Consider the following 16640-nt stretch of genomic DNA (forward strand, 5'->3'; position numbering starts at 1 on the left):
ACGCAAAACATTTTTAAAAATGCAATACAAATCAAAAATCAAGGGGTTTTGTAATAAAAGGTTTAATTTTGAATAGCCCGCTATTTGGGCAGCTGATAGTTTTTGAACTGCCTTTTAGGTGCTATGTGCTATACCCGCAAAAGAAAGTTCAATGGCATTGTTATTTCTTGAAGAGCTAACCACAATCAACAACCTAAATCTTGCGAGTTAACACACCTTTAAACTTCTATCTATCTATCTAGCCAACATGAAAAATAAAGCCTATGGCAATAATTGATTGATGGAAGGAAGCAAAAATGGAACTTATGAAGTAATCGAGGAGTGAATTTATTTATTTATTTCAATTTCGAAAACTTGTTCACCTTAAGATAAGATAACTTATAAGCTAATGATAAGTGTAGTATTAAACAAAAATATGGAACTATATATAAAAGATACTACATTGCAGAGGGCGTTTGACAAAAGTATTAAATTTTAATTGAAACAACAGTTTTTTAATCGTTACAAAATAGTATACAAATTTATATACATAATGTACATACGTATTTACAAATTTGTTCACTTCATTTCAACTAAGTAGATATATGTATGAAATTACGATCTTCACAAGTATTTTTTGATTTCGAGTTTTGCCTTGACAGCATCACGTATTTCTCTTATTGATCTTGGCAAGGCATTCCAAAGCCGAATGCTATTAACATAAAATTAACGTTCAGAAGTAAGAGAAGAGTAACGTGGGCTGATAAGTTGTAATGATCTAGCAGATGAGGTTCGTCGTATTCTGTCGAAGAGATAGCGAGGTGTCTGTGAAAGTAGGATATCAGAAAGCAAGGACAATGTCCAAAAATTGGGCATGTTTTCAAATGACATGTTTAGAATATGATTTGAAATTTCTGAGATGTGATCATATCAATCAAATATAGCGGGCAGTATTATTGAATGCGACTGTAAGTTTTCGTTTACTTTAGTAACTACAAGAAGAAAAAAAATCGCATCCATAAGTAGGAACTGGTATTTTTAGTATAATGCTGGACCACAAACAAATGTTATTCCTTAATTTTAGTCGTCTCAACGAATTCTATCGGGATACAGTTCATGACAATACGAGGAAAGTAAGACAGATCAAGAGGTGCTCGAAAAATAACTATACAGTCAAAGGATTTAGTTGAAGTCTATTTGCTGTGGACCAATTCTAAATCCTTTCAAGATCCTCATATAAGCATTCAATATAGTATGTTTATTAAACCGAGGGGACAATTTAAGTAAAGCTGCACATCATCGGCTTACAAAGCTAAGGATCAAAATTTCATTGCGTCTTGAATTGAATTAATGTATATTGAAAACAACAATGGACCAAGAATGGAGTCTTGCGAAACACCATTTAAATTTAGAAGGAAATTTATTAGCGACCCTTTTATTTCCACAGCTTGTGATCTACCTGCAAAGTATGAAAAAATTAAGATTGCTGTCGCAGAAGAAACATTAAATTCATTAATAAGTTTACTGCGTAATAATGTGATCAACTGAATCGAAAGCTTTCGAAAAATTTAAGAGGACTAAAAATGACACATGATCTTTATCCATTGACATCCTTAAGTCTTAAATAACATTGATTAAGGCAGTGATACAACTATGTTTCTTCTGGAAACCAGATTGCGTAGGAGTAATTAGATTGTTGGCATTAAAAAAATTATATAATTGTTTTTGAATGACTCTTTCAAAGACTTTAGACAAAAAGGACAATATCCCTTTGGAATTTTTTGGTATAGGTAAGATTTTTGCTAGCTTCCATTGCATAGGATAGTGACCAGACATTAGGATAAATTTAAAAATATGGGTTAAGTATGGTAGAAAATAGGCAGTAAAATTTTGAGAAATGATGGATGTATATCGTCAATGCCAACGGCTTTTGATTTAATTGAGAGAATTAATTCAACACTATCGGCAGAGAAGACGGACGAAAAACCGAAACCAGAGATGGCCATTTATTCTATTGACGCAGGCCCACCAACTTCATGGTAATGAGAATTTGAAGCACTTGAGGTTTCAACAGAAGAAGTAATAAATCTTTCGTTCAGCATTTTTGTATCTATTTCAGCGCTGAGGCACAATTTACTCTTGCATAAATCAAAGTTTTCGACCTCCTTGCGAATGGATTAGGCTATTTAAAAAACTATTCTTTTTGAAATTTCTTATTTCGGTTACCACCTTGTTACGTAGCTAGCAGTAAATGTGCCTTAGTTCTAATAGTCAATATCGTTCCCAAACCTTATATGCAAGATCGCGCTTATTATACCTTTGTACCTGAACAAAGTTAACATCCAACCTTGAAGGTCTGACGAGGGCAGGTTATAGATGGTACCACAATTTATGATTCTAACATTTACATACCTCTAACGCTTTAATATCAATATTTCAAAAATTCCTGAATTGGAAACTTTGAGTAACGACCTGTAAGTCAAAGTCATAAGTTAAGTACATTAAATCATGTCTAGAAAAGGCTGGGACAGATAATTGATCGTAATGTACAACCTTTCTTTAATCACTCACCCAGAATGGGTCTAAAGAGTAGAACTTGTGTTAGAAACATAAGTAGGTAGGATAGAGTTAACGGTAATTTTCATGGGAAGAGTATGGTGGTAAAATCGTTGCCATGACAGCTGTTTGGAATACATGCCTCTTAACAATGAAATAAACATCAAAACTAATCATCATTTAATTTTAGAAGATCGCAGACCATTGACCTTCATTCTCTAGTCTACTAGTAGGCAACTTCGCGTTCAACAGAAATATGGATAAACTTTTGAACTTGATTTTGTATTTTTCAAGCTTTATAAAAATTGCTAGCTGAGAATGAATAGTGTTTATATTTGATTGTCTGGGTCAGTCAATCTGTCTGAGAAAATTCTCAACTATATAAAAAATAATCAAGCTATTTCACAAAGAAGAGGTCCAGTCACCAAGACTGCTTCTGAAAACAAATTGGTCACTAAATTTATTTTAAAATGAATTGATATTTAAAGGCGATATATGAATTACAATGGATGAAATAGTGAATCGTTAATTGCTTGAGACTCCATATACAGCTTTTATTAAGCCATTTAATCAGAAATGAACATCATGCACAATTTTTCGGACAAAGCTCTTCTATGAACGCTCAATCTCGTGTTTGGATAGGCTATCGAGGATAGGTGAATTTTTAAATACCTTATTGAACGAGCTTATACATTTTCAGGTTCCTTCAAAATCAACCATATGTCATAAAGACACTTTTTAAAGCTCTGACAGCAAGAACTATATTTCACGCATTCATGTAATATACATTTTCAAAACTCAATAAAAATATAATAATGCAAATTCAACCATAATGTTGAATGAGCAAGGTAGCAACATATACCAGAAGTTTATGTTTGGCTTTGGATTCATATTTTGATAGCCCAGCTGTTCTTTAACATGTGAAACAATAACAAAAAGGTATCCGGTCATCATATCTACCTGATGCTGAACGCAGCCATTTGTTTTCAAAGTAAATTTCTATAGTTTGGCAATAAAGCAACCATCTCATACAACTAAAAAAACACCCTTTAAAAAACAAATGACGGTTGTTCTGCGGCGCGGCTAATGTGATCAAAAATTATTGTTAATTTTTGCAAATTGTACAGAAATATATTGTACTAGATTAAAAAACTTCCAAATGTCAGTACTGCCAATCCTCATAATTCGATTTCGGAACAAAAAAATTACTCATAACTTTTGCTAGCAGCTGTCACTTTGTATTGTAAGTGGTGAAGGTGATGAAAGACAGAAGAAAATTTTTATTTTGATTTTATTTATAAATTCAATTGAATTTGTTTGATATATAAATAAGCCAAGTTATTAATTTCAATAATGTTTCCATCTACTGAAGAGTCTATTGTTCTTAAACAACTATCCAAGGTAATCTATATTTAAATAAAGTACAAAAATAATTCTAATTATTATATTTTTCTTACAAGTACAAGAACATAAGCACAACAAAAAAGGATGTGATTGATGTACTAAACAATTACCGAAGTCTTACACATTACCTTCAAAAATTCGGTGAGTTTGCTTGTTGTTATAATGTTATCATTAGTTTGCATTTAATATTTAATCGCGAACAAATTTCTTATTTAGTTTTCAATGATGGGACACAAAAGGAACTTTTCAACTTACAGGGAACCATACCAGTTGTTTATAAAAGTAATTGATTATAGTTTTGTTGATCATAATAGTTAGTTATAAACAAATGTTATGATTTTAGGTAACACTTATCACATTCCGATATGCATTTGGTTGACCGATACTCATCCCCAGAATGCTCCAATGTGCTTTGTCAAACCAACTCCAAACATGCAAATTAAGGTTTCCATGTATGTTGACCACAATGGCAAGATTTATCTTCCATATTTGCATGACTGGCAACCGGTAAATGAATATTTCCACTTCAAAGTCCAAACTATTCGATAAGATACGAGTATTAAACTAATTTGTTCTTATATTTTTTTAGCAAACTTCAGATCTTTTGGGTTTGATCCAAGTAATGATAGTGACTTTTGGTGACCAACCACCTGTGTATTCGAAACCAAAAGGACAAGTTGCACCATATCCAACATCTTGTAGGAATTTTTTGTATATATTTTAAATTTGATGAATAAAGTTTTAATATTTAATTTGTTGTTCCATTTAAAAGCATTTATGCCACAGCCTGGAGGAGCAAATAATGCAAATTCTTTCTTGCCGTACCCAGCTGGAGGTGGGGGTGGAGGAGCTTTTCCATCGTTTCCTCAAAACAACAACTTTGGACAGTATCCGCCGTATATGCCAAATGCTGCTCCAACAGGACCAGGGCCTGCACCAGGTCCATCTGGAAACGCTGCCGGTGGTTATCCTCCGTATATGAATTTTCCACAAGTTCCTGGCTATGGTTCGGGCTATGTAAGTGTTTTTAGAATATTTAAAAAATACAAATAATTTTAAGTTATCATATTTGTTGTTGCCAACAATAATTTGTACTCTCAACCCGATCGCAAATCTACAACACCCAATTGTGCCACCCAAGTTTTCGTTCATCCTACACCGTCTCTCTAATGAAAGCATTGTCTGCCACGCCATGGTCTTTCCTTTTCTTTACGAGCTAGGTGCCCTACCTACTGGATTCTACCGAGTTTATATGTGCATCGAAGTAGATTGCATACAGTCAATGATTGTAGCGTCTCTGGAATCTTGCTTGCTCGTAGGGCTAACAAATTTCCTTAAGACTTTTTAGATTAGAATTTATGGTTAATTTTTTTGCCGGCAAAGAGTTTTGAAAGACTATTGCAAGTTCCTTTTGTATTTGGACAGCCGCCCCTACGCTGCAATTGTTTTTTGAAACAATTAATCTCCTCGACTTCGATGAAGGAACCCTACACAGCTTGATGAGTTTTAATAATTTCGATAACCTCAGCGTAAGCCAATACCTTGTAGGCGTTGGATTATGTTTTAAGGGTGCCAAAATCATGGTTTGTTTTTCCAAGGTCAATTACTCCTTCACCTATGTTAGTCTAACAGTTAAGATCTGATCAGTAATTGACATGACTTGCCGCGTACAGGGTCTGTTATTGTGTGATACAGTCTGTAATGTCTGTACGTCGCGAACGTCTTTTTTTGTAATTTTACATCAAACTCTAACCAAATGCGCTCAAAATTAAAATTAATAATAAATTAGGTGGCGTAGCACTTCGTTGAGAACCAGGGCCTAGTGTCTTATAACTCTCAACCATTCCCGTGCGCAAGTCATGTCAGGAATTCGACATGAAACTTGCAGTTTTATGTCGAATCTAAACGTCTAATTTGAAAAGGTACTTTTTATGATAAGTGGCACACGCATGGATTCAGTGCAAGACATGTAGCATGATAGTCCTACGCGCTAACCATCGTACCACGGATACTACATCTTCACAAATATTAGGCCCGTATAGTTCCTAGATTTAATTGCCAAGATTTTATTTCAATTTGATAAAAAGCAAAGCATAATATTGTTGTTTTTAAAATGATAAATAAATGCAGAAAATAAGTTACAATAAAGAAATACAGCGCAGCTGTTCGAGTTCATCGAAAACATTGGCTTATTTCATGTTAACAACACAAATAGTCAATTCCTTTGATTTCTTTAAACTAAGAACTTTAATGCAATTTCATAATCGTTGCTAAAATTTTGTATTTGTCTTAACAGAATCCGGGAAATCCAAGTCAAACTGGTACCATTACTGAAGAACATATAAAAGCATCACTTATAAGTGCCGTCGAAGATAAACTTAGGCGAAGAGTTCAGGAAAAAGTAAATCAGTGTCAAGCTGAAATCGAAACCCTTAATCGCACAAAACAAGAACTTGTCGAAGGAAGTTCCAAAATCGAAACAATTATTGCTCGTTTGCAAAGAGAGCAGGTATAAGTATAAGTTATAAGATTCTAAAAAAATTTGTAAATAAAACCACAAATGTTAATTTTGACAACAATAGGCCGAACTAAGGAAAAATATACTCATTCTACGTGATAAAGAACAAGAACTAGAAAAATCTCTAGAATCACTTGAACAATCCGACGGAATTGATGTCGACGAGGCTGTTGTAACCACAGCTCCATTATACAAACAGTAATATCATTTTTTATTTATATTTCTCTTGATAAACACTTTTTTCTTTTTGAAGATTACTCAATGCATATGCTGAAGAAGCAGCCACAGAAGACGCCATTTACTATTTGGGAGAGGCTTTGCGTAGTGGCGTTATTGACCTGGAAGCCTTTCTAAAGCACGTCCGCCAACTGTCCCGGAAACAGTTTATGTTGCGTGCAATAATGCAAAAGTGCCGACAAAAGGCTGGACTTGCGGGCTAAATTTAAAAAAAAAAGAAGCAATATCCAGAAATGATTGTCGAGGAAAAATGTTGTCTGTTGATAGTTTGAAAGTTGAAACATTAATTAAACATTATATTTTAAAAGTATTTAATATCAGTTACTATTTATCTTAAAAAAATCTTTCTTTTTTTTAAGAATCAAAAGAACAAATCAAAGAACACCATAATAATTATAATATAAAAAAAAAGGAATGAAATTAATGTGTTTCAAGTTTTCAAATCGAAAAACGTAATTTTACCTTTCACATAATGTGCATAATAATTTACTCCTTATTTTTATATACATATATTTTATCCAGAAATAAAGCAATTAAGTTAAATATTAATCGATTGATTTGTGTATTTTTGTTTTATTGTTTATCTTGTTGATACATTTCGGTAATTGAAAATATTAAAACTATAGGGAATGTCTGTTTCTACTCATACGTATATTCCAACGGATAAAAGGAGAAAAACTACACCAAATCCAAGGAAAATCGAAGCGAACAAACTTATCAAGAGCTCTTTGAAGATGGTAGACTCTTTTTGAGAATTCCGTGGTCGTGACACTTCGAATACGAAAAACCATGCAGTGAAAAATGTTCCAATGGCCAGAAGCACTGTAGCTAGATGAGGAAATACAGCTGGGTTGATCGGTGATACATATCGGATCATGGATTCCATTCTATTTTAAGAGGAAATAATTAATTTCGACTATGGAAATATTTAAATTTAATAATTATTTACTTTTATTTAATTGTTTTTATGTTTTTTATCGGATAAATCAAAAGCAAATTACGTGGCCGGCGAGTTATTTTGGGTTGGTTTGACTTTGACAAGAGTGTGTCTTCTTTCTTGCTATTTTGCGTGTGGATGGTGGAACATTGGAAAGTTTGATTACTTGCAGTGCTGCCAATTGAAAAAAGTTAAACAAATTTCTATAGTTTATTTAAGGCAGATTGCCCACTTGGTAACTTTTAATGCTGCATATAAAATAATGTTTGTGGGACAGAAAGAAAAGACCGAAAAGCGAAGATATTAATGTCTGCATTATAAACAAATCTAAAATGAAGATAATAGTGAAGTGGAATACTTTCATCTTTATTATAGCATCTTCGTCTGCATGAGCGTTGTAACAAGTATAACAAAAGCTTAGCTTTTATATTTTAAAGTATTGTTATTATGTTATTATATTTTAAAGTATTGTTATTATAATAAATTCTTATAAGAATTTCATTTAAATTTCCTTTTAATCCTAATTGCAATATTTTTCTTACATCAGCAAGATATGTTTTCAAGAATCTTAATGCATTTTTACTATATAACGAATTTAGAAAAAAAAAACTTTAAACTATTATTGTGGACTGTGGAAAAACTTTTTATATTTTAAATGTTTTCCAAGTTTATAACTATTTTTTAGCTTTTTTGATTTAATTTATTACATTTTAGTCTAGGCTTGCGGCAATAGTGTACTGTCAAAGAGTTTTAGTATTTTATAAGAAGTAAAAAGAGTTACCAATGGTCTATTCTTTATTCAATTTCAGGTTTTGTTTTTGAGTTTCGTTTTGCGTTTTTTCGTTGCTATTTTTTTAAAAGATGACCATGACTTTTGATTCAAATTACACGCAAATTACACTCATGGATTCCCTTTATATTCTAAGCTGTTCAGCAAACATTCGACCGGTATTTTGATAAAGAAAGTAGATTAACGACAGCAAATATGGACTCATCAGACAGTGATAAATGTTTGATTTTTTTATAAATTGATTGACCATTTTATTTTGTTTTAATTGGTTTTACTGTTTTGTTTTGTTGTTTTTATGAATGTAATAGAATTTAATATTATTTTCGTTTTAAAATGTTTACCTTGTTTAATTTTTTTTACACAAAAGTATTTTCGTAACTCTGGAACATATCTTGAATCTTTATATGGTTTCCTATATAAAATTATAATTCACTTTGCGTCGTTTAAATTTGTGTCGTGTTTTTTGAATGGTAACCACGACGCAAAGTGAGATATTGTTGTATTTGTCTCTCTCCATTCCCTCTACCCCTCTACTGCTTATGCAGCTGCAGATACATTGTGGCAACACAGATGGTATAATAAAAATGAACATGTTAATCTTCACTAGAAAATTCATCCGATTTCCTATGATCTGTATTTTTGAAGAAGTCGGCATATTTGATCTTCTCTCTCTATCCAACCGATGTAATTACATTTTGAAAACTGAAACGTACAAATGTTTTTGAAAGATAAAACCATGTCAGCCCGCAAAAAAAATCGATTTATGACATCCCTGCAGCATTAAAAGTTGACAGTTTTACCTTCCACAACTTAACTTTTTACTTTTTTAACACATCCCAATTAGAGTCCAGTTTCGACATGTTTTCTCGAATTCTCATTTCTTTTTCTTCTTCTCATTTCTATTTAGTTAAATGGCTCGCTTTTTCCTCGTGCCCTTTTGTTTTGGATTTCAGGATCAAAATATAATTTGTTATCGATAAATATTTTCAAAATAACAATATGGATGAGGTAAAATCATGTTTAATTAGTTTTTCCCACAAAAAATGTAATGTTTCTTGTGTTTGTTGCTATTCTAGGTTGATATCGAAAATGTAGAAGATCTAAACGAATTGGAGGCACGACTCTATTCACAAATTCACCATGAGCCTTCTGGTGATTGTGATTTATCTGCAACCTATGAGGAAGCTTTACTACCGGCTCCGAGGCAGGTCACCGCTACTAGTGTTATAAACACATCCATTGATAGAACACGAGGAAGATATTGGAATGAAAAACAAAATATTCGCAACCGTAACCCTACTGCACTGGCAGTAAAATCAAAGCCACTTCCAGACGCTGGCGAACAAGTGAACAAAGCAAAGCCCAGTGGTTCAGGTGGAAGCGGTAAGTTCAATATGTTTACATATTTATAGGTTATTTTTCGTTGATCAGCGTTTTCCAAATTAAAACAACAAAAAAATTAACTATTAGGCATCTTGATTGTGCTAAGCTCAACAGAGAGTTGACAATTGATAGTTTCCTGAAAATGTACGTTCGACTTTTATTAGTGCTCTGAAGAAATATTTATAAACCCTTGTTGAACTTTTCACTCTATATGACCAAGAATCTACAGTTTTAATAGATATGTACCTTTTGGGCCAATTTTAATTGCAATTGTAAAAGTTTAAAATAGAAAAATAGCATAGAATAAGCGTGATTTTGCGTAGTAGTGTAAGCACAGAACTTAAACTCCAAAAAGGATCTCTACACAGAGTACAAAGTTTTTCTAAAAGTATACTAGCGAAATTGTAAGATCAAAAATAAAATTATTTATTCTTGGGATTTATCAAAGTTCCTATATTAGATCAAGACTGTTGTTTATATTTTACAAGGAGTTCAATTGTCCAAAATGAGAATTTGAAGAAACTTATGTAGCCATTCATAGTTAACACTCGCTCACAACATTGTGTTGCGGGATGTTGATATATCTCGAGTTCTTTTTATCATATCTGCGTACCTCATATGGGATTTTGCCCAGTAAAAGTGGAAGCCAATGTAACAAGATTATTATCCTTCCATACAACCGTTGAAACATCGATTCCGTTGATGTTAGCTACGTATTCCTCTGAGTATTCTCGGTCTTTCTTCATAATTACTTTTTCGTTTGACAACTTGTAATCTATTCCTTCTTACAATACCTAGACCATGAATACCATTTTTGGCTAAATATTCCAAAAGATGCAAAGAAGTGAAGTAGTTATCAAAGTAAATCATGTAATTTTGGTGTTGAGCAATCATGCGCTATAATCTTACTACGACATTGGAAGATGCTCCCAAATGTGGCTCTTCAGTTCTCACAATGTTTTTCTTTCCAGTCTCAACCTCTGTCTTATAACCGAAACCCGAAACTCCCTCAAACCCACTCAAAACATACAATTTGTAGCCCAATTTATGAGGTTTATTCGGGTTATACCTTTTTAAAATATTCCTTGCTTTTGTAGAGCACATTTGTTCATCCGCACAAAGCCTTGATTCTAGCGGATCTTTTGCATATGCTTCATTCAATGCCTCAACAACTGAACGAATTTTAAAAATTCAATCGGCATCAGGATTACTCCTGGGAAGACATTTGGGATCATGACGAAATCTAGAATGCCGAAAATCTCGAATGCCGAAATCTCGAAAATAAAAAAAAAAATATCTAGAACGCAAAAATCTCGAATCCACAAAAATCCAGAATTAACAAAAATCTCGAAAGACTCTATCTAGAAAAAAATCTCGAAAAAAATATAAATTCGAGATTTTTGTTTTGTATTTTTAACAGTTAAAAGTCAATAAAACACAAATACATCAGTTTACCCAGTATTTTATTTTCTGAGCAAGAAACAAAATTTTTGCAAACAATAAGAAAGGTGCATTTGTGTAGCAATGTGCAATTGTATGATTGATAACTTTACTTGTCAACTTTAAGTTTGTTAAGGAGAAGTAAGTTATCCAGAATGTATGTTTGAATTTTTGAGGCAATGTTTAAAATTAGCGCGAATTTTGAACATTGCCTCAAAAATTCATATTCATATTCGAGAAATGGAGATGCTGCCTGATCTTTTCGAATTTATTTGATGGCATTGTTTGTTGGATGAGAGGTGTACCAAGGGCGGAACTCCAATGGTTTGTTACCCTAGTCAACTGAATCAGTGACATTATACAAACCAGACGAATAAATTGCCTGATTTTGGTCTCAGATACACGAAAAGTGTTGTTTGGATCTTTCTGTACCACATAGAGGTTTGTTTCTTGATTGATTGTCTTTTTTAGGTATCATCGACTTTTATTTGTAGACTTAAATATATATCAAAACGTTTTATTTGCCTCAGTTTAATAGTTCCTTTCTATTAAAATTGATTTCACTCCTGTTTATGAGCTTTTTCTAAGAAGGCAAAAAATAAGGTAATCTAAGTAGATAGACTAAAGGCCGATCTTGATTTTGGAAAACGCTGCAAAAACGTACAGAAAGCCCCATAGAGATTTTATTTTACAACAACATTATGTTGTGTGCATATATATTTAGGTGAAATAAAAAATAAACCGGTCGAAACGGGTGACAAGACGTTTCAGCCGCCAGTAAAAAACTTGTCAAATTTGAGGGTCAATCCATTTGCTTCCGGGAATGGCCCAAAAACAAAAGGAAGCTCAACGCAGCCACGAGGCAAAAATGCTCCCCCAGATCAGTTTAAAAGATTAGACCTTAAAGCAACCAATAAAGGATTATTTGGTAGACAGCAAAATAAGTTGGCTAATGCATTGAAATACGATAATAAAAAACAGAAAGCAAAAGCGGCTAAAGCTAAGATGAAGAAAAAAGACGGAATTCGAACTATTGAACTATTGTCGGAATCTGATACTGATGATGTCATTGAAGTGCGAGTTCCTTCACCTAAAGTTGTATCCCTCGACACTAGTTCTGATGAAGAAAACGTTCAACCTATAAAAGAAGAATCTGATAGTTTTGCTAAGCCTGAAGCGATTTTGGCCAGAGAGAACTCTTCAAGGTGCACAAGTCCTTGTTCGGTAATATCTGATGACTTTATTGGGCACAATGATCGTTCACGTCTTCTCGAAGAAAGCGCCAGGGCAGACGATGAAGATTTGCTGATGCTGGAAAATGATGTTGATAGCTTAATGGAAAGTCCAGAGAAGACCACAAGTAAAGGTGTCGATTCGTTTGCTACGCCGTCACAAGGCAAATCTGGAACAAAGTCTAACGACTATATAGTCACACAGAGTGAGTTCAGAGCATTGGATGTTTATGAAAGTGAATCTGACATACAAGAGAGTGTCTACTGTAAAGGATCAAAGAGAGCAAAGCCATCGGTGGTTGTTAATTTGGAACATGAAAGTAGCTCTGATGAGGTTCAAGAAATCGATATTACCCAGAAGACGAAACGTCTTAGAAAACGGAGATCATCGAGCGCCAATAAAGATACTGATACCTACATTGACACAACGGATTCAGAAGAAGAGAAAGAAGCTGAAGCCCAACGAGCTCTCGAAGTTCAACTAACCAAAGTCCCTCATATAGCATTTGGCGAAGCAGTTGAAAACATGATTACTTCAGAAGCACTACAAAACAAACAGACGACGACGGTTAACACCTCTGACAATGAATTCATTGCCAATTTGAACACATTAGCTCAGGGAGCATCTTCAACTGTTCCAGCTCCAGTTCCGGCTCCAACTGAAAATGATAGTGACGAAGAGGATAATATTACGGCACGTTCTATAGCCGAAAGTGTTTTGAACAAAAATCGAGCAGCTGAAAAAACAACCGGCAACACTACCACCACCATCAACGCAACCGCAACCACAACAACTGCCAGTCCCGAACCAGTAATCGATGTTGATGAAGAAGCTAACGATGCTATACCAGCCGATAGTCTTTCAGAATTAAATCAGATCTTCAAAAAAATTGATAATATGGATAAAAGGAAACCTGATGCCGTCGAATCGGATGATTCAGATGAGTCCGTTGAACTGGTTGCCCCTTTGCCAGTGTCAAGAGTTAATAAACCAACTCAGTCACAGCGCAAAATGAAGATTCTACAAAAATCCGATGACCCGGTGTATAATATCGTTTATAGCGAGAACTCAAAAGTTATAGGAGGTGGTGGCATCGGCTGGAGTGAAGAGATGCGAAAGTTTTACAATGATTCGTGGAAGGGCGAACGTTTTAGTGTCAAAGCTGTGTGTGCTCAAATGAAACGTAAGAATTATTCTTCTTCATTAATATTCCTTTAAAATATATTTGTTTTATTTTCATAGCTACAAAAACTCTTTGGAAGATCTATACGGACGACCGTTTCCCAAAGTACCGAAAATATTCACACCAGAAGTGTATGAATTGTTGTGAATTCGGGCATATTCGTTCTAAATGTCCGAAACCAAGGAAAGTTCCGGTGTGTTATATGTGTGGCGAGAAAGGACACAGTGAACCACGATGTCCTAACACTATATGCTTAAGGGTATGTACAGCTTTAATTTCATAGCCCCTTTTAGCGAAAGCGGTTCAATTCGACTTTTGAGTTAGAGTTGGAATTTAATTTAATTAATATTTATATTTCAGTGCGGGAACAAGACTCGAATGTATACAAAAAGTTGTAATGCCTGCAACTATCAGAATCGATTGATCTGTCCAATTTGCAAAGTCCGAGGACATACCTTGAATTTATGTCCTGACAAATGGCGTCGCTATCACTCTACTGTAAGTTGTTTGGTTTGATTAAGTCTGCTTTCATTTATGCTTTTATTTTTTGTTTCTTGTAGACAAAACCAAATGAATATCCAAACAATAAAGTCGAATATAAAAATAAAAAGCTATGCTGCATTTGTGGACTTCGTGGCCACTTGGGTGAGCACTGTAGGAGTGCGATCCATTTCTCCGAGTATCCTATGTTCATTAGCGAAATAAGATCCCATCAGAAGTCTTATGATGACATATCAATTAGAACAATACGTTCGGGTATAGGTTACAACTTGATGTACAAGCCCGACGAAGACATAAGTTTCGAGTTGGCAGAGAATAAAACCCGACAGCAGTACTACGGTCGGTTCCTCTTGGCAGTGGGTATGGGGTATCTTCTTACAAGAAAACGTAAAATCGATGATAAAGAAAATGCCGAAGCTGAAGCAAAACAAAAAAAGGTTAATTCCGGATTGAAAGAGTACGTCGTAAATCCATTTGCCAAGGCAGCACTTGACAAGTCACCGGCAAAACATTTGAGGGCAATTGAATCTACTAAACAACCAATAATTAATCATGAACCTGATGAGGGTGCTTCAAAAGAACCAGCTGCCGTAAGCGAGTCTTTGAACGATAAAAAAGATGAAGAAGACACCTATGCAATAGAACCGAGTACCTCTAAAGGTATCGGTCAGACTGCTCGGGACAAGGGTGTCGCCGAGAAAATAAGCTCTTCTAAAGGATCAGCCGATAAAAGCATATCAAATACTTCGACTTTTAAGACCCCGGATACGACTTCACCTGGAACTACATCCAAGAAAAGTACAGAAGTTCTAGATGTTGTTGATTCGGATTCCAATTATAGTTTTTCAGAACATTTCCAACCGAATGAACACCAGGGTGACCCACCAAATGCCCGCGAAATGGATCCTCTGCCTGACTTTATCCCAATAGTGGACGATGAGGATATGGAAGACGAAGAAGAACCCGACGAATTGACTACTGCAGGAATATCAAAGAAATTCGTATCTATTGAAACTGATGAAGAAGAAGGAAACACCAACCAATTACCCGATCTTCCTTGCGAGGCCAAAATATATTTGACCACATTTCACAGCAAGTTCCTACTTTCCCCAGATGGTAATCAATTTTTAGTGGAAAAATCGAAAGCATTTGACATCAAAGGTAGACTAGAATGGACGTCTGTTGGCCATATTCTAATAATATATGGTCTTCGGTGTAATCAGGACAAGTTCCATATAGAGTTGTTGCACAAGTTCCGAGAACTATCAGAAAAAATGAATCGAAATCAGTTGGAAAAATCACAAAAAGTTCCCCGAAAAACAGAAGTTCTGATAAGATTTCTTCGAGAGAATTTAAATCAGTTGCTTAGTCCACTTGGCAATCCGAATGAACTTCTTAAGCGCTTGAATTACCAGGAGAAACAACAAACTAAAACCGGCTGGAAGTCGGCAGAAAAGACAAGACGCTTGTTAAATATGATTTTGATTGGACAGGCAGGTCTACGTAATGGGTCCATACACCTGGATCATTTGCTTTCTCACTTGCGAATTCTACTCGATGAAAGTAAGGACGAGGCAGTGAGCAATGAGGTACGTGACGAAATAGATTCACATTGGAGGCTTATCTTTTCATCACACCGTCACGAGAAATACCCCGAATTAGTTGAGGCTTACAATCATTTGCAGGTAAAGAACAGATTCCAAAACATAAACATCGATCCTCGTTTGCTGGGCAAAAAGATGCTCGATACAAGCTTGACAAAAGCACAGAAAAATAGAATGGACAAGGCGGTAGATGTGAATACTTCAATTGTTGCTTCTGGGTCGGACAAAACATTAAGTCCCGGAAAACTTGTCCCCAACCCACTCTCCCTGAAAACTCCCAAAAAACCACCCAAAACACCTGTTTCCGAAAAGAAACGCCCTAAAAATGTTCCTTCTAACTCAACACCGGCTAAACAACAAAAACCACCAAACAATCAAAACCAGCCACAAACGACGAACACGACGAACCAGCAGGAACTTAGCCCATCATCGGTTGCTGGTAAAATCCAGGCGGTTAATGTTGAATGGGAAGCAAAATGTGTTAATCTCTTGAGCGAAATCGACGAAAAAACCCAAAAAGAGATGAGAGGTCGACCTAATGTTAGTAATAGCAAAGAGAGTTCAATGTTTTGGTCACGGGAAGCATTGAAATATATCGACGAGTGTATGGAATTGGGCAGATCGAATGTTGGTTTCTTGGAGAAGTTATCGCGTGTTCAAATCAAGTCACAGAAAGGTCTCTTATCATATAATGACTACCGAGCAATTATCAAGATACACAATGCTATCAAAATCAAACATTGACCAATAAGTCTTACAAAATAAATTTGTATAAAAATAAAGAAAGAACTTTTATGTATAAGATCAGACACTGAGCTGTAAAACTAGCTTACATTATAATATAAAAAACAAAATTCATATAATTATTCCTATAA

At 34.6% G+C, this 16640-nt stretch overlaps 3 protein-coding genes across 3 annotated transcripts; 2 read left to right on the top strand and 1 right to left on the bottom strand.

Annotated features, from left to right (window-relative positions):
- Window positions 1-3765: 3765 nt before the first annotated feature.
- LOC129945724 (tumor susceptibility gene 101 protein) lies at window positions 3766-7243 on the top strand. The gene is made up of 9 exons (XM_056055594.1): window positions 3766-3936; window positions 3996-4080; window positions 4156-4221; window positions 4283-4446; window positions 4529-4637; window positions 4712-4956; window positions 6236-6448; window positions 6522-6655; window positions 6711-7243. The coding sequence occupies exons 1-9, from the start codon at window positions 3889-3891 to the stop codon at window positions 6895-6897; spliced, it is 1251 nt and encodes a 416-aa protein (XP_055911569.1). The 5' UTR covers window positions 3766-3888; the 3' UTR covers window positions 6898-7243.
- A 4-nt stretch (window positions 7244-7247) lies between these two features.
- LOC129945725 (transmembrane protein 258) lies at window positions 7248-7769 on the bottom strand. The gene is made up of 2 exons (XM_056055595.1): window positions 7644-7769; window positions 7248-7581 (listed from the first exon to the last, which is right to left on the bottom strand). The coding sequence occupies exon 2, from the start codon at window positions 7578-7580 to the stop codon at window positions 7338-7340; it is 243 nt and encodes an 80-aa protein (XP_055911570.1). The 5' UTR covers window position 7581; window positions 7644-7769; the 3' UTR covers window positions 7248-7337.
- Window positions 7770-9276: 1507 nt separating this feature from the next.
- LOC129945368 (uncharacterized) lies at window positions 9277-16640 on the top strand. Its single transcript, XM_056055059.1, has 6 exons — window positions 9277-9429; window positions 9498-9804; window positions 11969-13660; window positions 13720-13919; window positions 14021-14158; window positions 14221-16640. Exons 1-6 carry the CDS (start codon window positions 9421-9423, stop codon window positions 16507-16509), a joined length of 4635 nt encoding a protein of 1544 aa, XP_055911034.1. The 5' UTR covers window positions 9277-9420; the 3' UTR covers window positions 16510-16640.

This window comes from Eupeodes corollae, chromosome 2, assembly GCF_945859685.1.
Source record: "Eupeodes corollae chromosome 2, idEupCoro1.1, whole genome shotgun sequence".
In the NCBI taxonomy this organism is placed as follows: domain Eukaryota; kingdom Metazoa; phylum Arthropoda; class Insecta; order Diptera; family Syrphidae; genus Eupeodes; species Eupeodes corollae.

What these genes read in the sequence shown, in the direction of transcription:
- LOC129945724 (XM_056055594.1), top strand. Translation starts at nt 3,889, where the DNA reads ATGTTTCCATCTACTGAAGAGTCTATTGTTCTTAAACAACTATCCAAG. An exon ending in ACATTACCTTCAAAAATTCG is followed by an intron (nt 4,081 to 4,155) that starts GTGAGTTTGCTT and finishes TTTCTTATTTAG; the next exon opens with TTTTCAATGATGGGACACAA. An exon ending in CTCGTTTGCAAAGAGAGCAG is followed by an intron (nt 6,449 to 6,521) that starts GTATAAGTATAA and finishes TGACAACAATAG; the next exon opens with GCCGAACTAAGGAAAAATAT.
- LOC129945725 (XM_056055595.1), bottom strand. Translation starts at nt 7,580, where the DNA reads ATGGAATCCATGATCCGATATGTATCACCGATCAACCCAGCTGTATTT.
- LOC129945368 (XM_056055059.1), top strand. An exon ending in CAGTGGTTCAGGTGGAAGCG is followed by an intron (nt 9,805 to 11,968) that starts GTAAGTTCAATA and finishes ATATATATTTAG; the next exon opens with GTGAAATAAAAAATAAACCG. An exon ending in TGTGTGTGCTCAAATGAAAC is followed by an intron (nt 13,661 to 13,719) that starts GTAAGAATTATT and finishes TTATTTTCATAG; the next exon opens with CTACAAAAACTCTTTGGAAG.